The sequence below is a fragment of the Thunnus albacares genome, chromosome 20 (genome assembly GCF_914725855.1).
Source record: "Thunnus albacares chromosome 20, fThuAlb1.1, whole genome shotgun sequence".
Taxonomy (NCBI): domain Eukaryota; kingdom Metazoa; phylum Chordata; class Actinopteri; order Scombriformes; family Scombridae; genus Thunnus; species Thunnus albacares.
In genome coordinates, this window is record NC_058125.1 from 1,320,470 (window position 1) to 1,345,574 (window position 25,105).

Here is a 25,105-nt window from a genome sequence, read left to right on the forward strand (position 1 = left end):
CATCAAAACATAATTATTTGGATGAACACGCTGTGGAAAAAAGCTCATTTTATTATCAGTTATAACAGGGTTTTTACAGCTGTTAACAGAACAAAAGACAGAATAAGCTTTACTGGAGCAATGCATAATTTGGACTTTTAGTATTTAAAAACCAAAAGGTCAGTTGATATTACAGTATTTCACAGTTTGAGGTTGCAACTGTACAAGCTTATGATACAGTAATAACGAAAACGATGATGCAAAGAATTCAGTCAGGTTGCATTCATGGGTACCGCAAAGTAAGTGCCGTCTGTAAATTTGCGATCAATTCCACTTTTCTCAGAGTAGAAAGTTGCTGGAAACTGCCCAACAAACGGCACTTTGGAACACACATACTCTAAAGGACAAGGCTGGAGTTATTCTAGTTTTCTGACTGTCAACAAATCCCATAAAAAGACCAAAACCAACATGTATTAAAGCGTTTTTCAATAGCCACCCTGTCTGTGGTACTTCATGTGCTACAGCTCCAAAAACTATTCAAAAGACATCAGTGAGTCACACTGTTGCACTGGATGACATGTTCTTTCATTACCATACACAGACTGTAGTTTATTTTGACAGTCTCACACACAGTCCAGTCCAGCTGCCAGAAATACTCTACCAAATATGGATTTATGTGGATTTAGTTTGAGTAATGTTTGAGTAATGAGGCCAGCTGTTATATGTAAATTACTGAGCCTTTTAAAAAAAAAATGAAACTATATATTTGTGCCATTTTTAAAGATTCACATCTTCAGTTGGAAACAATGGGCTTGGAGACGGAGACAGTGTAGGGAATTATTGAGGTATTGAGAGACACATAAACATGTTGGTGTGGGTCTTCTCAGGGGAACTCTTGACAATAAGAAAAATACAGAATAACAGCAATCTTATCTTTGGAACAGTAACAGTATCCTTACATTCCCTTAAGCATACTGTGGTAACAATCAGGGCTATGAAACCTTTTAGACATTGCAGACTGAAGCATCAACAGTATCCATGCCTCCTATTGTCACTTTAACACCTCATTTAAATGTCTACATTTCTGAAATCCACAGTCCCACTTGACATTATGTGAGGGATTCAACCAACCAATTAACACCAGGATGTATTTATAGAAAGGGTGAGAATAAGCTCATATTTTGCCATGTAAAAAGCCTGCTTTCAATGATTTGTTGTTATTGTCACTGAACAGAGGCACTGATGGGATGCTGTGAGATGATCTGAATACTGTAATAGTTTTTGCCCTGTTGAACCTAAGAAGCATTCATGACAACTGAAAACTTTGTCTTCCAAGGCATAGGGAAAAACCAAGCAGAGCACAGCCCTGGGTCCTCAGAACTTTGGTCTGCAGTTGTCATGAACACACTTTTTTCCCTCTAAACTCAGTAGGTAATCTTACGTCTTTTTTGGACTTCTGACAGTTTTTGTGGAGATACTTTTTGTCGTCTTCCTGGTTGTTTTTGACTTTGTTGTCGCACCAGCCTTTTTCACCGCTTTAGCCTTCTTTGTTCCTTTCCTTGCCGCTGGAGTTTTAGCAGCAGGTTTTTTCTTAGCAGACAGGGTCTGGTCTCTGATCAGGTCTTCTCGTCCAATCTCCACCATGTGCTCCTCCCACGACTTCATCTCATTCTTGTAGCGGATTTTGTCATCCTCAGCCAGTTGTGTGTAGACCTGAGATGTGGAACAAAGAGAAGATCTGAGTATTGATACAACAGTACACAAGTATAAGAAGAAAGAATAAGGAATGAATGTGTGGCCAACCTGTTTCTGATGGCTGAACATATTCTTCCAGTCCTCCAACAGAGACTTCATCTTTGCCTGCATTAACATCAGCATCAACATTATATCAATGACACTGAAATTCTCTTTATACAGTACAAGCACACAATGATCTAACTATAGAACAAGGACTTTCTGTCTGTATGTATAGTATGTATGTTTGTCCTTTGCATAACTTGAGAACTGTTCATCTGATCTGCTTCACACTTGGCATGTGTATTACTGAGGAACCAAGAACATGCAGTGTCGAATTCGGTGCAACACATTCATTATTAATATTAAAAAACTTTGAATGACAAGCGATCAGTGAGCTGCTCAGCTTTGCAGCAGAGAAGGGCTGTATAGTGAGTCAGAGAATTTTATTTGTATTTTCACATGATTTGCTCTAAAAAGAGAAAAGTACACAGCAAATAATATTAATAAATATAAGCAAACGAACAGCGAGCCACTCAGCTGTGTCTGAGCAGAGTAAGGAAAGAGTGGGGTGCTGAAGTGGTACTCATTCACACCTCACATCAACAGTATTAATATTTCTTTGTGTTGAAGCAGCAGCTGGAGGCCAAGCAATCACATTTTGAACGGGCACTGCACTAGCAAGTACCAAATCCATTAAACCACAGATGGTACCGGGGTGGGCTTAAGCTCTGAGTCTTTTACTGTTCATCACATGTAGCATTTTGGGTACTAAACCCAAATCATAGCTGCATATAAATCAACATGTTTTGAACGGAATGGTCAAAAAACACTGACAGACTGGAAAACCTGTGCAGTCTTTTTACTCAGCCCCCTAGGGAGTACCAGCTGGGAGTTTCCAGTGGCTAGCTCTCATGTCCTGACAGTCAGGCCACTGAAAGGAAGCAAGTAAAGTAAAAACAATGGGGGACAAGTTGTGAAAGCCAAATTGCCAACTTTACAACAGTCTTGGTAGCGCATCTCATTGTGTGTGTGTGTGTGTGAGGATTGATTGATAAAACGTGAACACTGTTAGAAGGCATGTTGGGGACATTAAAATGTCTCAGAAAGCTACTATAACAGACAGCGGCTTGTCCCTGGTAATGATGATACTGCAGCACTGAAGACGCTGCCTGCCAGTTATCCTTATAGAGTGTAAAATGCAGATCTTACACAAGCTCTCCCTCACTGTGTCTCTCTCAGTCTCCAAATACAAGTTCTCCACATTTATTTTCTCTGTTTGTTAAAAACGTATTAAGGTATTATCATTATAGCTGTGACCATATGTGTACTAACCTTTTGTCTATTTTAACAAGTAGGAAACAACTTCTTAAGTGGTCACCATCTTAAAACATCCACATCCAGATTTTGACAAATATCAGATATAATAAGTCTTCGCTTATTCCCTGAAGACCTCTGGTGCTGTCTTCAGCTTTGCTTAGCATCATCAGTAAATTATTTGTTTACTTCCTGAATCCTGTTACTTGGTACCCACAGGAAAACCACGAGAGCAGGTGGCAGTCTGTATGGAACCAGGCTAATCTGCTGAGGGAGGAGGGATGAGGGAAAAAACTACACTAGGTGGAGACCAGAGACAACTGAAATATGCAATGATATAATGTTAAATCTTAGTGGGTTAATGTGATTTCTCATAAGTCTAGGCATCATCTCAAAATTCAAACGTTCATACTTCATAAGACATATGGTCTTAAATTGCTTTGTTAAGACACCATGTGTGACTGATTTTGGTCAGACCATTCCATGTATCAGAGAGCATCTCATGTCACCTTATGTCAACAAATCTGAACTGTCCCTTTAAATGTCATGTCACGGTGCTGTGATTCCTGACCTGTGTTGTGGTTCCTCTGGCCTCCTCAAAGTGCTCCGACATGAAGATGTTGAACGGAGAGCGAGGACGTTTGGGCTTCCCCAGAATGGTTAACTCCTAGATAACACACACACACACACATATATATATATATTGTTCACACATTTTACCATCAACAATGTGACAATTGGTTGGATGGGGTTTAGCACTCAGATTGCTGACTGGGGCTTCAACAGTTCCAGAGTTAGATGTTCATAGAAGTCAATTCCCTTATGAGACAGTGATAAAAAGTCTTAAGCCTGCAGTGCGGAACTTTTACGTCCGTTACATTCAAGCCCTTGCCAAACAAGTTCACACAATGCTGGGATTACACCACCAGATAAATCTCTCTGCATTTCACAGCATACAGAGTTTGTAGTCTGGTGTCAGGTTTGACATTCCCGTGCTGGCTGGATGAATGCATACTGCACATGCTCTATGGGCAGAGCATGCACACTAGACACTTCTCTTCTCTGCTAACTTGAATGGGGATAAAATGATTTAATCACACACCTTTCCAAATATTGTCGGACCGAATGGATCAAATTCCACGGCGGAGTCTCTGATGTAAGCACGTGTCGATAGTGTTTTTGTAATTACTTTCACTTCCAGAATGGGGAGACAAAAGTCCCACACTCCAGCTTTAAATATTTTTCTTATCTGTTGCAGGCAGTAATGTTAGTCATAAAATGTTTTATATCTGATTCACTGATGTGTGTGGAATTTGATGAGTTTGGATAGCAAGCCTAAGATTAGCTTCTAAGAGCACAGAAATGAAAATGTATCTTGAAGCTCATGACAAAAAAGCACCCCAGCCTTCACCTGTTTCCTATCTTCTTCTATTTTTCTTACCCTCTTCTTGCGGATGGCCTTCCTCTTGGCCATCCTCTGCCTCTTCTCCAGGGCTTGTTGCTGGACTTGTGCTGGGGTCAGCTGGGCCTGGTAGCGCTGGAGGTCTACCTTAAACTGCTCCCTTGCCCGCAGAGAGGCTTCCTCAAATGGCTTTATGGAGCAGAGACCAACAAAAGCTATAGTCACAACAACAGACTGTGGAAAGACTGCATGAAAACAGAGGACACTGTGTATGCATTTTACACTTTATCACTATCCCAGAGAGGATTTGCCACTGGCATATCCTACAATGTATGCACTCAAGGCACTATTTAAAACTTAGGTAGAAAGCACATGGTTTATATGTTTAGGATGGAAATACCCGTTTCTCTTCTGGGCTCAAGGTTCTCCACTGCTGGGCGATCTTCCTGATGATATCCACTGATTTGATTTCTGAAGGAAACCATTTCAAGATGATTAAGAACAGAGTTGTATCATTTTAGTCATTTACTTGTGATAAAAAAAATCTCAGAAATGACATTTCAATGTGATTTTAATAGCCTTCTTTTACACTGCTTACTGTAAAGTATTATGAGCTATTATCGCCATGTTCATGTAGCAAGCTTATGACATCAGTAACTTGAATTACATTCTGGAGAAGTATCAAGTGTTGCAGATTTACCTGGATTTTGTCTGGTCATGACTGGCTGCTGCTGGAGAACATATCTCATGTATCCGTTGAGAGGCCTTTTTGGAGGGCCGCTAGCCTGAGAGGTCAGACATTTCACTGAGTTGATGAACACAGCTGGGAGGACTCCGGTACACCTAGTACACACACGCACATATACACAAACATGATATTATACAGAGAGAATCCTAGCATCCATTCTCAGTCATGGAGAGAACGTCACACAATACTCCTTCCAAAAATCTTCAATTTAGTGGTGCCCACACAAGAGCAACACAACACACTAGTGTGAATATCTCTTTCCTTTAAAGTCTGAATTCAGCATATAGCACACACACGTGTCTATAAATGTTCTATCAGTTTTCCTCTTGTTCATTAAATCTTCTTAATCTATAATCCGCTGTGGAAATGTATCGGTTTTGTTTACATTAAGTACTGCTTACTGGATTATCTTTTGTGTATATTATGGCACAAGTAGGGCTGCAACTAACCACTATTTTCATAATCCATTTCATAGTTGATTAGTCTTGGTGGTGAAAAATGTCGACCACCTTTTTTTTCCAAAGCCCAAGATGCCATTCAAAATATATCATTTTGTCCCAACCAACAATCCACAACCTAAAGATATTCAATTCATATTCAGTCAAAGATATTTAGTTGAAAAAGATTAAAGAAACCAGTAAATATTCACATTTAAGGAGCTGTAACCTTTTAGCAGTTTTTTTAAATTATGCAAAATAATTAATTAATTAATTAATTAATTGTCAAAATAGTGGTGATTAATGTTCTGTCTACAAACTAATCGTTGCAGTTTTAGGCTTAAGCTCTACAATAAAACAGCAACTTTGGAAACTTTTATTCCACCTCTAGCTCTAAGCACATGTGCACTACTTTCAATGTAATGTAACGTTATCCACTTTTAATATGGCATAATACTCAGTAAAAGCACAGTAATTCACTCATCTTTTCTACTTAACGTTATGGCTGACCTACACAATTGCTAACTAATGCTACGCTCTGCAAAACACATTTCCATTAAAGTGTCCTTGTAAGTGCAACCTTACAGTATACAGAATACCAAGAGAGCAAGCTAATAGCAGGCTAACTTAGCTCTGCCACAACTTCAGCTAACACAGTACGGTGGCTTTAGGTTAGCTACCTTGCAAGACTGCTTGTGCAGCTGAAGACATTGAAGGACTTAGCCAGCAGGCTAACACTTGCTGTCATTAAGCTGAACGGAGCCATGTCAGCGTGAATACACGTAAAAGGCTGTTAAGCGGGGTAATGAAAGACAGACGTATTGTCCCACGAATCAAGCGTATCGCTATTATCACACATGAGATGTTTCTGGTTGAAACCACAGATGTATATAAAGACTCTTCTCCTTGTTGACATGCAGCAGCTGCAAAAGGCGCCTTCACCCTCCCCCAGTGGATTGTGGGAAAAAAAGGTCAAAGAAAGCAGCCGCTTCTATTTTTTTAAACAGCTTTATTGATAGAGGTATACAACAAGTTTACAGTACTTTGTGTATAGCCATGGCCTATGGTGTATACAGCTTGAGTCTGCAATCGCAAACACGCCAGGGGGACTCAAGGCTACGACAAAAAAATAATAATATCTAAAGCTTACAGTGGTTATACGTGCTACGTTTTAACAACTTTTTTGTTTGTGCATTCAGATATTGAAGAAATGTATTGTTTAATATGGACAGTCAGCTCTGAAAAGTTTGGCTTTGTGAGAATTGGATTTGAGAATATACAATTTGGTCAAAATAGTAAGCAATTTAATCACTTAAAACTGCGAACAGAGATTCCTGTCATGATGGTAAATATGATCAGCAATAAATCGTGACAATTTATTCAACGGTTGTTTTGAATGTGGGCAGGACCAAAATAAATGTACACATCTCTCTGCTCTCTGAGCTTCCCACAAAAGGTACAACTTACATCATCGTCTTTCTTGAGCTTCTGCAAATACTGATTAGTTGGATAAAACTTGTGAAATATTTTCAAAAATATAGTCAAAAAAAAAAAAAAACAGCAATAGCCAAACTCTTTCCCAACAAATATCTCCAACATATGTGGACCAATATGATAAGGCAGAAGGTGTACTTATGATGTCTTGTTAAAAGTTGATGGATTGCCTTATTTTTATTCTTAGTTTGCCATAAAGAAAGCAGCAGCTTCATCTTAAAGGTGCAGTGTGTAGAATAGTGGCATATGGTGGAACAGACTTGGCAGAAATGGAATGTAATATTCATAACTATGTTTTAATTTGTATATAATTACCTGAAAATAAGATTTGTTGTGTTTTTGTTACCTTAGAATGTGCCCTTTATAGCTATGTTGGGAGCGGGTCCTCTTCCACGGAGGCCACCATGTTGCACCACCATGTTTCTACAGTAGCACAGAACAGACTAACTAAACACTAGCTTGAGAGAGGCCATTCGCGTTTTTCACGAGTTTTGTGGCCGCCATATGTTCTCCTACATGCTTGGAAGGGGAAGGGGAGGTGTATTCAGTTGGTTGCAATCTGCAACCTCACCACTAGATGCCACTAAATCCTTCACACTGGTCCTTTAAGGTATATTTCCATTGTTGTTTTCTTAGAGATGTAAAATAACATCTCAAATCATTTACTAAGGCTGAAATTGTTGGGGTAACCTTCAAATATCTACATGTATTTAGGCTATATAGAATTTAGCTATTGCAACATTGTTACATAAATATTTCAGTTCTTTGTTTTGCATGTCACAAAATATACATTCATTAAATTCCAAATTAAACCTAGTTCTCAGAAACTAACACATTTTAAATTAACTCTTAACTAATTTTTGGAAATGAAAGGAATGAATAATATCTAGGCCTAGTTCTTATTTTGACAATGTCGCCTCTTGTAAGATCTTGAAATGACATATTTCTTTTAACTGGAAGAAGAAAATATTCTTGACATTATATTTAATATCCAAGAAGTTAATATTGTCAATTGATCAGTGCAAAAGGAAAGCTTTAATAGCTGAAGAATGTTGTCTAACTGAACAATCAATATTATATATTTGTAAGAAATCATCATAACTCAAAATATTAGCACTATTAAATGATTTATGGTTCAAGTTCCTTCCTTTATCCTGTCGTTGTAAATGTAATTCACACAAAATGTATGACCACATTTTTTTTGTTTATTTGAGTATTAATTTCTTTGATTTTGATAATTTGTTGAACTTTCAAGTGTGCTGTTTTACTTTAAAAGAACAGCGAGAAAATGCCTATGCCTGCCTCATTATTTTTCCTGTTTTCTCAGGCACTCACACCTGTCTGTGGGCTCTTTCAAACTGAGAACTGTAACAGATTTTTGGGGGCTCGTCTGGGATTGGCAGTGCCAGGTGGTCTGACAAATACTAATCCAGTGATCCGTGAACTTTGGATCCAAGTCAAGAGAGTGCAACTCAACGTTTCCAGGGAGTTGACAATGTGCAGCATGTCTGACAACAAGAGGAGGAGACTTGTTTGGATGATAAAGAGAGGACTTCACAACCTGACAGCCGAAGGGATCTCACTCAAAGCATTGGACCAGTTGACGAGCTTGAATCAGATAAGTTGGATGAAAATACGAGGAGAGTTATTTTGATTATTTGTCTGCTTATATGTCTAGCAATTCCCTGTTGATGTTAGAAGATGAGGGTATTTCATGGTTACTGTGCCTGAAAGATAACATAGATTGGATCATTGAAAATCATAGTGAGAGTCCAGTGACTCAACAGGTAAACACTGAGGAGATTAACACACCTGCATTCATTGCCCACTGACAGAGCTACTGCTAGTATTAATACTGGATCAATACTAACTGAAATGACTAGTGTGAACACTGACACACGGGACACACACACAGGCTGATACAGCTGCTGCTAATACCCATGAGCCTGATATGCAGGGGTTGCTTTCCAGTTATGAGGAGCTTTACAACAAACTCCTCCAGTTGAATGTTCAACTTACCACCCACACTGCAGACATGCAGCTGCCTACTCCAAGGGACTGTAACCAGCCCAGTAGACTAAACACAGTCCACTCACCTCTATACTTACCTCACCTGGAATAACAGCTTTCTAGGATTAAATGTTTTTATTCTGTTGTTTTTCTGCCATTTAGAAGCACAACAGTGTGTCCTAATTTGTGTCCTAATATTAACAAAAGCAAGATACCAGCATGCTCTGTACAGGAGAGCCGCTGCATGGCTACTTCTGCAGCTGCAACAAAGGAGACACCACATACGGGTACATCCCATCAACAGGAAAAGGAAGGAACACGGAGCATTTCACAACCTAGTGCAAGAAATCAACCTTCACAGGGCAGCTTTCTTAAACTACTTCCGTATAAGTGCTAGCCAGATGGAGACACTGCTATTCTTTGTTGGGGAGGATTTAAGAAGACAGACAACAACATTCAGGGAGCCTTTCAAGCCTAAACAACGGCTTGCTGTTGCTCTGGCATGTGCTATATCTTTTTCATTAGGACACCCACTGGTCAACAATTAAGTAGTTGCCATTTCTTGAAACAGTCAGTAAAATGTGCCCTCTTTTTGAGAACACAGAAAGGCACAGTATAATCATCTTATAACACTTCTTGAAACATCAGTAAAATGTTAATAAATCCTTTCCATCCTCCATTACTCACCTCTCAAAATCAACATGTTAAACACTTAAACCATCCGGCATATGCTATATATTTTTCATTAGGCTACCCAGTGGTTAACACTTAAAGTAACTGTAATTTCTTGAAACAGTCAATAACACGTAAACAAAGAGCCCTCTTTGAGAGAACACAGAAAGGCACAGTATAATCATCTTGTTATACTTCTTGAAACATCAGTAAAATGTAAGCAAATACTTTCCAAATTACGATATTAACAATGAAAGAAATAAAAAGAATAAAAATTTTGGGTTACTCAGGGTTACTTGGCCAAGAATAGGGGGTTGGATGGTGGTGAGGGGGGTAAGGTAGTTGTTGGTTGCTGGGGCCATATCGCTGTGAGGAGGCAGTAGAGAGCGCCATCTGTTGTTCCTCCCAGTTTACAATAGGGGTTAACAACTGTATTTTAAGCTGTCCTTTATCAGTTACAATGTTTTTGAGCTGAGGTGCCAAGCTCATCAAAAAGCTTTTGTCCTCGTCATCTTTTGGTATTGAACTCCTTAGGATGGCAAATAGCTCACTTATTGTTGGATTAATGGCTGGTGTAGATGTATGTCTCTTCCTGCTCAGACTGAAGTAGTCAGAGGAAGTGATGCTTGTGTCAGAGTTTTGATGTCCAGTTGAAATCTGCCTGGAAACTGGCTAGAGCTCCATCAGGACATGACTGGAAGCTGGTTTGGGTTCCATTGCCTCACTGTTCTTTTGTTCCTTTTTTCTCTGCTGTTGAGCCATCAGTTTTGCTTTGTTTTAGTTTTTTCCATTTTTTTCCCCCAAAGGAAATATAGGCCTGTGCAGTTAAAGAATAAAAGCTTATATTCATGAACTGTTTTCATGGTTTTGTTATCTTTTTCAAAACTTAAAGATGAAATTGCCACATTAACTTACATAATGCAATGTGTAGTGCTGTATTGTGCATAATATTATTAAGTTTCAAATTAGGACCCAACAGTTATAAACTGTTCTGAGACTATAGTTTTGTTTCAGAAATGTTGATGTAGCTTATTTAGTTAGCCAACGCTGCTATTTTTCAGTCAACTAATGATACAATCCCTGAAAAAGCCTGTCAACATTGCCTTTTACTGTTGTGTGTTCCTCTGAAACTCAGCTAGGTTGGCACTAGTATTGTTCTGCTAACAAGCAGCTAACATTAGCATTAGCTTGCTATGGTAAGTTACCTTTTGTCAGCCTTGTTTCTATATAGTTGGAGGACAGTTTACTTGTAACTCCCAACAGCTTCCCGAATTCCTTCCAAACATCATCTTTTTTTAAGATAGACCAATAAAAAGGGTGCTGAGGATCGTACAAAATGTGCTGTTTCTCAACCTCATAAGAATCTCTCTTCATCCATTTTGATTGTTCACTGAAGCGAAAATGGAAACAGAAATGTCAAGGACATCAGCGTCGATTTTGACCAATGAAAATAGGTTGGAGGTGGAACAAGAGTGCGAAACTTCACAGAAATAGAGCCAAGGCAAGCAGTGTTTCAAACAAGCAACATGTCGCTCAGTCTGACACACGGAGCAGGTTAAGACATCTTGGGAAACATTGAAACAATCTGATGTTCGCACACTCGCTCATTCATTCGCATCGCATCCAGTTAGGAATAGGTGTTAAATGGCATGTAAACATACCTGCAGATGTCACTTCAGACCCGCTAGATGCTGGTTTGGTCGTTGCTCTTCAAAATCCCTGTTAGCAACACCCTGTCTGTCTATGACTTGTACTTACAGCAGTTCGTTTACTTTGTCTCCAATGAGACATTAAATTTTGCAGTTAATCTGCGGTTCACATGCATGCCGAACCCTGGGGGCGATCCGTTTGGATCACGGATCAACTACATTCTGTTGCATCACTAGTCAGTAGGCTTACTTTTGGGCTAGTATGAATTCTAGTTCCAATGAAATGATATTTGAGCATATTGATAAGCAACAAATAATATGAGCAATGGTGCAGTGTAGTTTTTTCGCTTGGAGGGAAGTTGAGTGAGTTTGCAGTGTCATTGGTGCTCACTTAGCTGTGATAATACAAGATGTAAATTGCATTTTGGTGACTCTAGAGCTGATAATGTATGCTTTCAAATTAGGTTTTCATTTGTCAAAACTACTACTTTTTTGAAAAAATAAATAAATAATTTTTATAGTATTATAATGTAGAATTTGAGAGGAATTATTAACTGCCTTAGTCCAGACACTATCCTGTTGTTTTAACAACCACAGTAGCTATTGTGGGTTTGTGTGAGGTTGCAGTATATATGAAAAGTTGTCCAACAAAACTCAGCCAATCACAGACAAAGTAGGTCTACTAAATGGATCTAAATCCCTGCTCAAATGCAGCATGGCTGGCTATGCTGTCACCATTCTATTAGACACTGGAGCCAAGGTGAGAATCCTTAATCGTACCTGGAAAGAAATATACTTACCCTGCCAAGATATCTGATCTCTCAGTGAGCTCATTGACAAAGAATTGGATGTTCTGGCCATTATAGGAGACGAAATACCCTATGATGCAATGGGTCAAGGTAATGGTCACAAGTCTACAAGGCAACAATGATCCAGACCTGTCTATTCCCGTGCTGTTCCTGGTGAGCTGTTTACACCTAGACAGGCCATTGATTGGATTCAGTGTAATTCAAGAGCTCATCATTGGACACCAGAGTGGACCCAAAGTACTGTCTATCCTCACAAATCTCTTCGCTGGGGCCATGAAAATGGACAGTATCAAAGCTGAGGCTAGTGAGCTTTGTGCCGACCCAGAGACCTGAGGAAGAATAGGTTATGGTGAAGGTCGGTCTGAGAGGGGCCATCATCCATTCTGGTGAAATTGCCTGTCAAATGTTAAGTCCCAGTCGATCTTCATTCCTCTGGCTCATGGGTGTTATTTGAATCTAAATTCAACAGCTTACCATTGGAGAGGCTAGTCATCAGTGAGGGGCTAATGGAGATCCATCAGACTCGATCCATCAGTGGAGCACCAGGGTATCCTCTACCAGCTTATTAACACACTGACCAACCCATCTGCACTAGCATACCCCGACTTTGACCTGCCCTTTGTAGTACACACTGATGCCTCAAAACAAGGGCCAGGTGCAGTGCTGTATCAGTGCCAGAACGGAAGACTAAGGGTTCAAGGACTTTTCTCCTGTCGAGAAGAACTACAGGCTTCACTCCAGCAGTTTCTCGTGTTCCTTGCTTAAAACCTTAATCTACACAGATAATAACCCACAAACATACGTCATGAGCACAGCCAAACTGTGACCATCGGTCAGTCACAGATGGGTAGGTGAACTCTCATACTTCAGATTTGATATCAGATATCGACCAAGAAAAAAACAATGTAAATACCAACACCGTCTCTCGTCTTCCTAATTTTTTCATTTTTCAAATTGGTTAAATTAAATATAACCCAAATGGGATAGAGTAAAGCAGTAGCTATTGGCAATATACTATTTTGTCAACATAAAGCCAATATGGCAGTAGGTTGTAAGTAAGTCGTAGGGCTACTTAAATAACAGCAGTGTCTCAGTGGTTTCTACAGCTGGCATCAGGGTAAAAGGGGTCCCCACAATTTTGATGTATTTGTACTTTGCTTGATTATTTCCATGTTCTAATACTTAACACTTCTATTTCACTACATTTACTTGACAAATGCAGACCCAAATGCAGATATTGAGGAAGAACAGATGGAGAAGGACTTTACTAAATCAATGTTCAAATAAATAGGCTTACAGTCAGGCAGAAGAAGGCAGTCCAAGGGAAGAACCAAAGAGATGAGTGGCCCACAGGAGGCCAGCCGGCAGGAAAACTTAAGCAGGTGGTCCAGATGATGCACACCGATCAGGCAGTACACATCATTCTGCACAGAGTAGAGAACAACATCAAACTGGAGGAACGAGAAGACGAAAAGCACATTTTTGAGTGGAGAGGGACTTGAAAGTATAAAAGCAACAGTACTCACTCTGCTGCATGGGGGTCAGAATATTACAACATCACAATATACTAATGCATTGATGTGTAATCAGTAGGCTATATTTATTGTTATAATCAATGCATTAGATTTTATAAGCTATCATATGTTTTGCATGTAAAACCTTAATCTGCAAAATAACTAGTGACTAGTTAGTAAATAACTCTAGTGGGAAAAAAGTGCAAGTATCTCAAAATTGTACTTAAGTGCATTACTTGAGTAAATGTAATTAATTTACAGTCTATCATGGGGGGGGGGGGGGGGGGGGGGGGGGGGGGGGGGGGGGATTATCTCTGTGTTAGTCTGCAACCTCTGACAAGATCTTGTAATATCAGCTTTTATGTAAGAGGTGTCACTTGATGCAAGAGTGTTTTGTGCTTATTGAGCAAAACTCTTATGAAATTAATTGCACTACAGATCTATTGTGGAATATTTGACCACATCATATGAGGGGGCTTTGAGTAATGAGTAGATATAAGCCAAAACAAACAAACAAACAAAAAACAATTTCACCAGTAAACAGAAGAGCCTAATGCTCATTTTTACACTACTGCAAACATTGTCAAGTCACCTGTCTTTGTCACCAGAACACAAGGTAATGACCCACAAACCAACTTGTGAACCCTGTGTGCTGAACTGATTTCAGCACTGAGGTCAATCATTCACCAAGTTAAAAACACTTCTCCTTTTATTACACGATCATATGACAATTATCTTGTACCTGAAATCAGGCCACTTCGCAAGATATCATCACATGACAGACTGATCACATGACAATGGTTTCTCGTAAAATTTGTGTTTTTTTACAGAAACTACATCTTCTGATTGGCTGCGAGTTATAACTGAGGCAGCAGCGTTCTTTCTGATTGGCCACCAGTCTTTCCGTAACGCAACGCTTCCTGGTATTCTGCAAATGGAGAAATAAAGTTGTTTTTAAACCTGTGCTGCGGTGGGAAAATCTGGCTTCAAAATGCCACCCAGAAACGGCTGCAGTCTGGTTCTGGTCGTCGCGTTGTGTCTTTGTGTAACTGCACATTGTGAGTTTCCCACTCTGGACCATATCAAACCGAAAGCCAGCGGCAAGACACAGGGGATAGCAGTGGTCGAGCTGTTGAAACGCCTGCTCGGCAACAGATCCACGGAGTTCATAGTGTCAGTCAACAGCAGCCTGTCCAACGACAGCCTGGATGTGTGTGAGCTCAGGTCAACCAAAAATAACAAGATAGTCGCCACAGGCAACACCGGAGTGGCCGTGGCTTCTGGTATCTACAACTATTTGAAATATTTCTGCAACTGCCATGTTTCCTGGTCTGGTGACCAGCTGGATCTGCCGCGTCCCCTGCCGAAGCTCACCGGCGTCCTGCGCATCAACACACCGCATAGGTCAGTGACTCACAATGTCTGCATACTGACAGACAAATCCACGGTTTAAAGATCCATTATCATCCACGCATTCATACGGCATACATCCAGTATACCAGTCAGAGTCAGAGTGTATTTTATTTAAATTCTGTTGAAAATGTTCAACTTTTCACATTGCCAACTCAGTTTCCGTGGAAAGTAAGTACACTCACTCAAGTATTGTAATTAAATACAATATTAAGGTGCCTCTACTTTACTTGTATTTCCACTGTAGTTATTCTACTTCTCCTCCGCCACATTTCATAGAGGAAGTGCTTTGTACAATAGGCTACATTTATTTTTTAGGTCAAGATTTTACATACAAAACCTGTGATTAGCTTTAAAAATATTCCTAAGTATTTCTATAGATTAAACTACCCAACAGTACAGAAATATTCTAAAATAGCTTACTTTGACCAGATAAAAAATGTAAATGTAGGGCTGCAATTAATCATCATTTTCATTATATTATTAATCTGTTGATTATTTTCTCGATTAATCAAGTAGGCTAGTTGACTGGTCTATAAAATGTCAGAAAATGGTAACAATGTCAGTCACTGTTTCATAAAGCCAAAGATGATGTCCTCAAATGTCTTGTTTTGTCCCTCCCAATAGTCTACAACCTAAAGATACTCAAGTTCACTGTCATAGAGGACTAAAGAAACCAGAATGGTCTCAGCTGGAATCAGAGAATTAGTAAATTTTCTTCCTAAAAAATGACTCCAAATGATTAACTGATTATCAAAATAGTTGGCAAATAATCAATTAATTGTTGCAGCTCTGTTAAAATGTTTCTTACAGAGTAGTGTGTCAGTATTCTCACATTAAGGTATTGCTACTCATTAGGGCTGTAACTAATAACACTTTTCATTATTGATTCATCTGCAGATTAATTTCTCAATTAATTGTTTGGTCTGTTTAAAATGCCTGTGAATGCCAGTGTAAATGTCTCTGGATCCCAAGGTGATGTCATCAAATGTCTTGTTTTGTTCGACCAACAAAGATATGGAATTTACTAAAATGTAATTTAAGGAAAACCAGCCAATTGTCCCATTTGAGAAGCTAGAACCTTTAAATGGCATTTTTGGTTGACAAATGACTTAAATGACTAATCAGTTATCAAAGTAGTTGCCTATTGATCTTATGTCATAAGACATAAGTCTACATCATATGTAGACTAACCAATTAATTTACTAATTGTTGCTGCTCTGCTACTTATACATTAGTAAAACATCTCAGTATTTCTCCCACAATTGTTTCTTGTCTGGAAGTTTGAGTGTACCCTTTTTTGGAAGAGAGGGAAGGCAATAAGCTATAAAAATATTAGTTACATGAATCATGAAAATAAAATTGCATGCCCGACTCTGTGCTCCTTCCTTAAATTCAGATCTTCCATAAAAAAAAAAACAACATTTTATGTCACATTGTTAGTATGCTTCTTCTGGTGGGGCACATGATGACTGATGTGGCTGTTGCATTTATAAATGCAGCGCTTCATCTTTGTGACTCGTATGTATGCCCTATAGAACTCCTTATAGTGGAATTCACTGACAGTCCAATTTCACTGACATCAGCAAAACAGCTTCTTTGAAAACCATGTTTTCCCACCATATCCATTTCACCATGGCATCCATTGGATGTGTGCCAACTCTCTCCATGGCTGCCACGGAGCTTCACTAGCAAGAGAAGCTACTCCTTATTAAATCAACTACCAATGACCAGTTGTCACAAGAGTCATAGAGGGGCAGAGATAGTTCCTGGATTTTATCAGCAGCAACGAATGTCTGAAAATGTGAGTTTCAGGAAATGAGACACAAAGCGTTTTCATGACAACACTATCAAACTTTTTGAGAGACATTTCCATGGTATCTCTATGTGTTTGAATTCTATGAGAGCAGTATTTGGGGGGGCGTGTAACCTCCAGCTTCCTCCCACTCCAACACAGCACAGCCAAACCCATGGGTGCATGACAAATGGAGCGCTGTCACACATTACTTTTCATTGTTTACTGTGAGCACTATGGACACTTGTGCTGCGGCCAGGCCCTTTAAAGGACCCTTCCTTTCAATTATCTGTTGTGCATTAGACCCGCATCAGCTCACCCCAGTTATGTCATGTGCACAGTAGTTAGACTGAAAAAGCCATGGCAAGTATGGCACAGTTTGGATTTCCCATAACTATGTCTTAGTGGTAAAGAGCAAGTTTTAGTCAGTTAGAAGCTTCAATTGTTAACAGCCGCAGGTAACTAAACTTAGATTGCGCTGGTTTAAAAGACAGCACTACCTATGTCATTTTAACATTTTTTTTTAGCTACATCATATTGCAACAGTTTTGATTGAAATTACTGGTCAAAATGCCTGGTATTTTAGTATTTTTGGTTGAATCTCAAGCAATAAGCACATATTTATATATTAAAATATGTAATAAGGAACTGAGAAGTGTTTGTGACTTTTATCAAATGGAGTCAACCAGTGCAGTCAGTAAATATTTTGACAATGATACATTTCCTATAGTTTTGTCTCTGTACTTCCAGATTTGAAATGCAGCAGTGACGTGAGTAAGGTTTCTAAGATTTTAGCTGAAAGCATGTTTGAGGAAGTTGAGGAAAACTGAAAGTCAGCACTTACTTTATAGTTATTGTTTTGTTTCAGTCCATTATATTTTCCAGTACATTTCACTTTTCACATAGTTTCAGACTGTACTTTGTGTAAGTTTAACAGGGGGACCTTTGCTATACACCTGCCTTGTAAAATAATTAAAAAAAAAAAAAAAAAAAGTATTAAAGGGCACTCTAGTGCTTCAGTATTGCACTTCCATAGAGTTGGGGAAATATGTGACATATTCATTTGAATTAGGAAATAGAATCACTAAATGTGAAATATGGTTAAAAGTGATGGAGCACACAGAAGAATTTTTGATCCAGGAGAGTCTGTTCTTTAACAACTTTCATGTTTTTTTTGAAAGATCAGCAGAAATTTAGATGCTCTGATTCAAATCTTGTGATAATACATGAGTGGCACAAACAGAAACAAGGTGCAAAACTGATTGCATGTAAAGCAGAATAGCTTTTTGCACTTAAATGGTATATTTGACTTTTCACAGCTGCTTGAATTACAGGCTGCATTTTTCAGCCTAATGCTAAAAAGACATGTTTTCTTTTTGTCATGTACTTTCTCTTTGTTGTCTTGTAGCTTCAGTTTTTTGGTATTTATTGGTATTTTATGTCCTTTGGACATATATATATCATTTTAAGTCTTATCATCTTGACAATAAGCAATATGTTTGCGTGCTTATGTCTAGGTTCCGCTACTACCAGAACGTCTGCACTTTTAGCTATTCCTCTGTGTGGTGGGACTGGCCGAGATGGGAGAGAGAGATTGATTGGATGGCACTGAATGGAATCAATCTTCCGCTTGCTTTCACCGGCCAAGAGGCCTTGTGGCAAGAGGTAAGAGTATACAGCAGTTAGGCTGAAAGTGATGATATTTTTTTTTACAAAATATTTCTTTCTCACTATAATACTAGATTTTGAATTAGATAAGTTATATACTTAGGTTTTGTTGTAAATTCAGTGAGAGAGATTAATTAATTTCAAATGCTTTATTCTCAGAAGATAGAGTCAGATTCTGAGAGATGGGAGGACATGGAGTCATTAAGATGAGCAGGAAGAGAAACTTAGAAGCAGATACATGATACAGAGCTTGATATGTGCAGCAGTATGTTAACGTTGATTTATAGACTTCTAATTTTTTATTTATTTTTCTTTAGGTTTACCGTGCTCTTGGGTTAAACCAGTCGGAGATTGAAGAGTTCTTCTCTGGCCCGGCGTTTCTTGCCTGGAACCGAATGGGAAACATGTTCAAGTTTGGTGGACCTCTGCCACAGTCCTGGCATGTGAACCAGCTCTACCTCCAAGTACTGAAATGTGTTATGTTTATGTTTATCAATGCAATAAAGCAACTATGTATAGAATTTGAACATTTCTGACTTTGGTACCCCCTAGTGGTTTTATCTGAGAATGAATCGGCTGAAAGTATGTATGTATATATGAGATCATTCCTTTAGATGTCTAAAGGCCATTTTATAGACACTAGTTTTGTGCATGAAATCATAGGTGTGTTTGAAATATTCACTGATGACATTTTTTTGTCCTACAATTGCTCACAGGCTGCTTGGGAATGAATCCTTTCAGATACTACACAACCTTTCCTCTCTTTTTACAGTTTAAAATCTTGGAGCGAATGAGATCCTTTGGCATGATTCCAGTGCTGCCGGCCTTCTCTGGGAACATTCCCAAGGGAATCCTCAGGTGACTTAAAATTGTCAATGTTTCAACATTTCAGAAGCAATTACAATTTCTTTTATGCCCTATACAAAAAGTACTTATTAGATGGTACTATAATTAAGACATTTTAATACCTATATTACATATATTTATATTTTTTTCATATTTTATCTTTATATTTTATTTTCAAATTCTTATTTTTTGCATTTATTCTAATATTCTATATCTATTATTGCACATTAGTCTTTTAGCACATCCTATAGAGTATGCTATCCCCACACTTCACTGCATATATTGAAATAATGCATATGTGAAAAATACATCTTAAGGGAATCTTTTGAGTGTGAGATTCTCAACCCTTGAAAAGTGGCTCTGAAATGTTTGCAGGTCGCTTCTTAGTATAATCATTTACGCTTACTTCCATAGGTTTCATCTATTTAAGGAGTCTAAAGGTGTCAGTATGCTTCAAACAAAGTGCTTGACAAATTGAATGTCTGTTTGCACACATTACCCAAGTGTGTGGAAGTGTGAAAGTTTGCTCTGTTATCCACATTGCCTTTAGACATGTTTGGACAACACTTTACTACTAGTATGTTTCAGGCATACTGCAACTTTAAGGAGATTTCCAAGAAAATAAAGTTGGGACTCCAACTCAGGCTCCTTCTAGGGTCCGCATGTTCTAATGGCTTTATGTCTGTGTCTCAGCTCCCTGATTAATTTCAGCTAACCATGCAGAAGGCAATATTTCAGTCAAAACTTTTGCTTCACTGATTTGTTTCTTAATTTCAGGCTCTATCCAGAAGCAAATGTAACAAGATTGGGCCCTTGGGCTCATTTCAACTGCAGCTTCTCGTGCTCCTACATCTTGGACCCCCAGGACCCACTTTTCCTCCAGATCGGATCCCTCTATCTGTCCCAGGTGGTGAAACAGTTCGGGACGGACCACATCTACAACACTGACACCTTCAATGAGATGACTCCACCTTCCTCTGACACCACCTACCTGTCCGCTGTCAGTCGCTCTGTCTTTGCATCAATGACTGCAGGTGAGAAGTTCTAGGTTCTTGAGTTTTAAACCCGACAGTGCTTGTAAACTGTTTGAATGCTGATATTTTGGGTTACAAGTACAATAATTGCCCCAGTTTGATGACCCACAGATGACCTGTTGTCCAATTCTCTTACCCAGACAGCCCCCCTTGAGCTCCCTACTGTTTTTTTCATTTTTCAGCCATGTTTGAGAACTGTCCCCTTCTTATCTCTCATCCATGTCTAATTTTCTCCTCAGTCGACCCTCAGGCAATTTGGCTGATGCAAGGCTGGCTGTTCTTCAGTGATGCAGCATTCTGGAAACCAGCCCAAATTCAGGCCTTACTACATGGAGTGCCCCTTGGACGAATGATCGTACTGGACTTGTTTGCAGAGACCGAGCCAATTTTCTCCTACACTGAGTCTTTCTATGGACAGCCCTTCATCTGGTGCATGCTGCAAAACTTTGGGGGCAACAGTGGTTTCTTTGGCACCGTGGAGAGCATCAATTCAGGACCCTTCAAAGCCTTGCATTTCCCAAATTCCACCATGGTCGGCATCGGCATGACACCCGAGGGCATTGAACAGAATCCTGTGATATATGAGTTGATGAGCGAACTGGCTTGGCGTAAGGAGCCAGTCAACTTGGCCAAGTGGGTGTCACTGTATGCAGTACGCCGCTATGGCAGCACACAAGAGAACTTAACCGCCGTATGGAGGCTCCTGTTTGCCAGCGTTTATAACTGCACTGTGCCACATTACCGAAATCACAACCATAGCCCATTGGTGCGCCGGCCTTCATTTCACATGAATTCTGGCCTTTGGTATGACACAGCTGACTTGTACAAAGCCTGGAAACTGATTATTGAGGCAGCTCCATCTCTCATGTCCAAGGAGACCTTCCGGTATGATCTTGTGGATGTAACTCGGCAGGTTTTACAAGTTCTGACAACATCATTTTACCAGGATATTGCAAATGCTTTCCAGAACCAGAAATTGCCAGAGCTGCTAACTGCAGGTGGGGTGCTGATCTATGACCTCTTGCCGGAGCTCAATCGTCTGCTGAGTAGTGATCGCAACTTCCTGTTGGGGACGTGGCTTGAGCGGGCACGATCCTTAGCCCTGGATGAGAAGGAGGCACAGCTCTATGAGATGAATGCCAGAAACCAGCTCACTCTATGGGGTCCCAGTGGTGAGATCATTGACTACGCCAGCAAAGAGTGGGGTGGCCTCATGGAGGACTACTACGCCCAGCGATGGGGCCTGTTTGTCCACACACTGGTGGAGTGTCTGGACAGTGGACAGCCATTTAAACAGGACTCCTTCAACCAGGCAGTTTTCCAGGTAGAAAAGGGATTCATTTACAACGGCCGAAAGTACCCTACCGAGCCTCAGGGAGACATGTATGAGATTGCCCGCAGGATCTTCCTAAAGTACTACCCACAGGCCTTGAAGAGACTATAGTGAGCAGAGACTACATTTTGGAAAAACCCGACTCAAGTTGCAGCAAGAAGAATGTCTTCCTCCACCTCCAGTTTTCCATGGATATCCCAAACATTAGTGAAGGCAATCATGTTTTTTTTTTTTTTACATGTGGTAAAATCAGTGGTGGAAAGTTGTGCTTACTGTAAGAAAAAATGGATTTACACCTAACATGCACTCTGATCCAATCATGCTTTATAAATGAGGAGAAGGAAAGTAGGGTATGAAGGCAATGAAGACATGCTGGTAGTTCACAGATGACTGTGAACATGTTGATTTAGTCTTGAAGGATTAGTTCAACAATTTGGGAAACACATCCAGCAGAGACAGAGAAACATTAAATTAGTATGCATTTGGAGTTCTTATCTCTGGAGATAAGTATCTATCTTCTCTCCTCACTCAGAAAGAAAGGCAATATGCACATTTCCCAAAATGTTGAACATTTCCTTTAAATTACAGGCACTGCACTGTACAGTAACTGCAGGTAGTAGATGGATATTGAAATGTTTGGCCATCTGGGAACATGTATTCATTAATTAGATAGATTTGAAATATGAATATTGTGCCTTACTCTTCAAAGTGACTGACCATACTTTATGTTTTTAGACAATGCACTAAGTAGCATCAGAACAACTAGGCTAGCAGCACAGTTACCAAACAATTCAGATGGTTTTGATCTTGTATAACAATTCTCTACTTAATTTACAATTTCATGCTCATGTGGTCAGTGAAATTGGACCGTTACACACCTCATTCACTGATATGTCTGTAGAAATGATCTTACCGTAAAATTACCGTCGGATTCATGACACGTGCGCACCGGCCAATTGTGTTCCTACTACCACCCTTATGTTAGCTAATCGTTCTAAATGGAAAGGTGTGTGCCCCCCATTTCTCTATATAAGGAAAGCTCTATTGGAGTGGTGCAGCAATGGAGAGAGCTGTCACTCATTGCAAAGAGGGCCATGATGGTAAAAATGTAGGAAAACTTTACTGCTAGTGAAATGCAAACAATAGTTTCAGAAGTAGAGGCCAGAAAGGGCAGATTTGGCTGGTAAACATGTCATTGGCACAACCGTTTGGAGCCTGATTGTGAAGCCTGTATACAGCCCGCATATCTGTTGCATCACTACCATGCAGTGTGTCCATAACAAAATAAAAAGTTGGTAAATATGTAGATCTGTGAAATTGATCTAAATAAATCTCTACAGCTGCACCAGGTGTGCATCATGTTTCATCTCTGTCTATAACAGACCGTGATGTACTGAAAGCAGAGTATCCCTCCCTGTGCCACTACTAAACTGTCAGGCTGTAAGGAACACTGAACAGGCTGCTGGTTAACCAGCTGCATATATCACGACCAGATCTGATGGGGGAAATGAATCGATGTCACATTCTAGTATGGAAATTCTGATATATAAGCCATTGCCATCTAGGAGTGGGAACAGGACAATTTTAATATATAATAATTAATAATTTTCTTACATTTATGATGATGATTTATGGATTACAATGTCTTAGCTATTAATTTTATAATTAGTAAATAAATTGTGTATTATTAGAATTTTTACACTTTTAAATGTATATTTAGGCCCAATCATTTTTTAAATAATTGTGGTTCTAAGGTATTGTTTAAATTGAATAAATATTGACTATTATTTTTTAAGACTGTTACACATTTATGATTTGTGTGTATGCATGGTCTAAATTTGGAGGTCCTAAATTTCTTTGCACAGTAAGAACAAATTCAGATCAGAACATACTGATGAATCCCAGATTTGTGCTTAAAACGTTTGTACGTACGGTTTAAGCACAGGTTTGTGAATGAGGCCCAATGTGTTTCTGTAAAAGTTTTCTGAACATTGATTTGTTTAGGGCTGAGTAATTACACTGACATATTGGCTCATGGTGGACCTTTGCAGATACTGTAATTCCTGCTGTCCCTTTAGGGTTTTTTTCTGTAAAAATCTATTTTTATATGAAAATTCATAGGTGTTAAACTCAGACATTTCACATGTACAGCAATCACTTTAAATATTGTCTATTTTTATGAGTCATATTGGTTTTGTTTTGAATGACTATAAAATGTAGATAAGATTTCCCTTTTTGATAAATGTAGTTTTACTCAAGGACAATTGAAATATTTTGGGAAGATAATGATTATGTTTTAAGTGTGTTAGTCATTACATGAGCACAGCTGAAATTCATACTGTGCCAACAAACATTCTATGTCGCACAATATTTAGTTTCTTTATTGTATAAATGATATTTTTGTATTTTGATTAATTAAATGTATGATTCTTGAACTCAGGCATGTCATAAAAGTCTTAAGGCTATGTGACTAATACAATCATTTCATTCTCCACCTCTTTGTTGTATTTGTGCTCAGTGATGATATTAACACTGCATTCATCTGATAAGTATATCCATCTATCTATTTTCTAAACCGCTTAACCTGTGCAATGGGCTGGAGACTATCCCAGGATGCTTTGAGTAAGAAGATACACCCTGGACAGCTCACCAATCTATTACAGAGCTGACACATACAGTGCTGCTTGAAAGTTTGTGAATCCTTGAGAATTTGCTCTATTTCTGCATAAATATGACCTAAAACGTGATCAGATCGCCATTCATGTCCTAAAACTAGATAAAGAGACATCAGTTAAACAAATGAGACAAAAACCTTACACTTGTTTGTTTATTTATTGAGGGAAATGATCCAATGTTACATATTTGTGTGTGGCAAAAGTATGTGAACCTCTAGGATTATCAATTGATTTGAAGGGGTAATTAGATTCAGGTGTTTCAATCAATGAGATGACAATCAAGTGTGAGTCTGGAAGGCCCTGCCTTATTTAAAGAAGAGAAATCTGGGTCTTCACTATCAAAGTCTGAGCTTCACAACATCGGTTTGTGGAAGTGTGTCATGGCTCAAACAAAGGATACTTCTGAGGAAGAGTTGTTGATACTCACCAGGCTGGAAAGGGTTACAAAACCATTTCTAAAGAGTTTGGACTCCACCAGTCAATTGTCAGGCAGATCATGTATAAATTGAAGACGCCCAGTACCATTGTTACCCTCCCCAGGAGTGGTCAAACAGCAAAGATCACACCAAGAGGTAATAC

General features: G+C 39.1%; 2 protein-coding genes and 1 long non-coding RNA gene across 4 annotated transcripts; 2 read left to right on the top strand and 1 right to left on the bottom strand.

Annotated features, from left to right (window-relative positions):
• Positions 1 to 31: 31 nt before the first annotated feature.
• tfam (transcription factor A, mitochondrial) lies at positions 32 to 6,556 on the bottom strand. The gene is made up of 7 exons (XM_044336796.1): positions 6,298 to 6,556; positions 5,133 to 5,275; positions 4,833 to 4,903; positions 4,472 to 4,621; positions 3,602 to 3,697; positions 1,783 to 1,839; positions 32 to 1,692 (listed from the first exon to the last, which is right to left on the bottom strand). The coding sequence occupies exons 1-7, from the start codon at positions 6,381 to 6,383 to the stop codon at positions 1,417 to 1,419; spliced, it is 879 nt and encodes a 292-aa protein (XP_044192731.1). The 5' UTR covers positions 6,384 to 6,556; the 3' UTR covers positions 32 to 1,416.
• Positions 6,557 to 6,572: 16 nt separating this feature from the next.
• LOC122970652 lies at positions 6,573 to 10,646 on the top strand. 2 transcript variants are annotated; one of them, XR_006399281.1, is made up of 2 exons: positions 6,573 to 6,638; positions 8,439 to 10,646. It is a non-coding gene; the product is annotated as an uncharacterized LOC122970652 (long non-coding RNA). The 2 variants fall into 2 exon arrangements; XR_006399282.1 differs by lacking the exon at positions 6,573 to 6,638 and adding an exon at positions 6,656 to 7,073.
• A 4,024-nt stretch (positions 10,647 to 14,670) lies between these two features.
• On the top strand, positions 14,671 to 24,345 carry naglu (N-acetylglucosaminidase, alpha). The gene is made up of 6 exons (XM_044336790.1): positions 14,671 to 15,169; positions 18,488 to 18,635; positions 18,956 to 19,102; positions 19,411 to 19,496; positions 20,262 to 20,518; positions 20,758 to 24,345. Exons 1-6 carry the CDS (start codon positions 14,757 to 14,759, stop codon positions 21,960 to 21,962), a joined length of 2,256 nt encoding a protein of 751 aa, XP_044192725.1. The 5' UTR covers positions 14,671 to 14,756; the 3' UTR covers positions 21,963 to 24,345.
• The last annotated feature ends 760 nt before the right edge of the window (positions 24,346 to 25,105 follow it).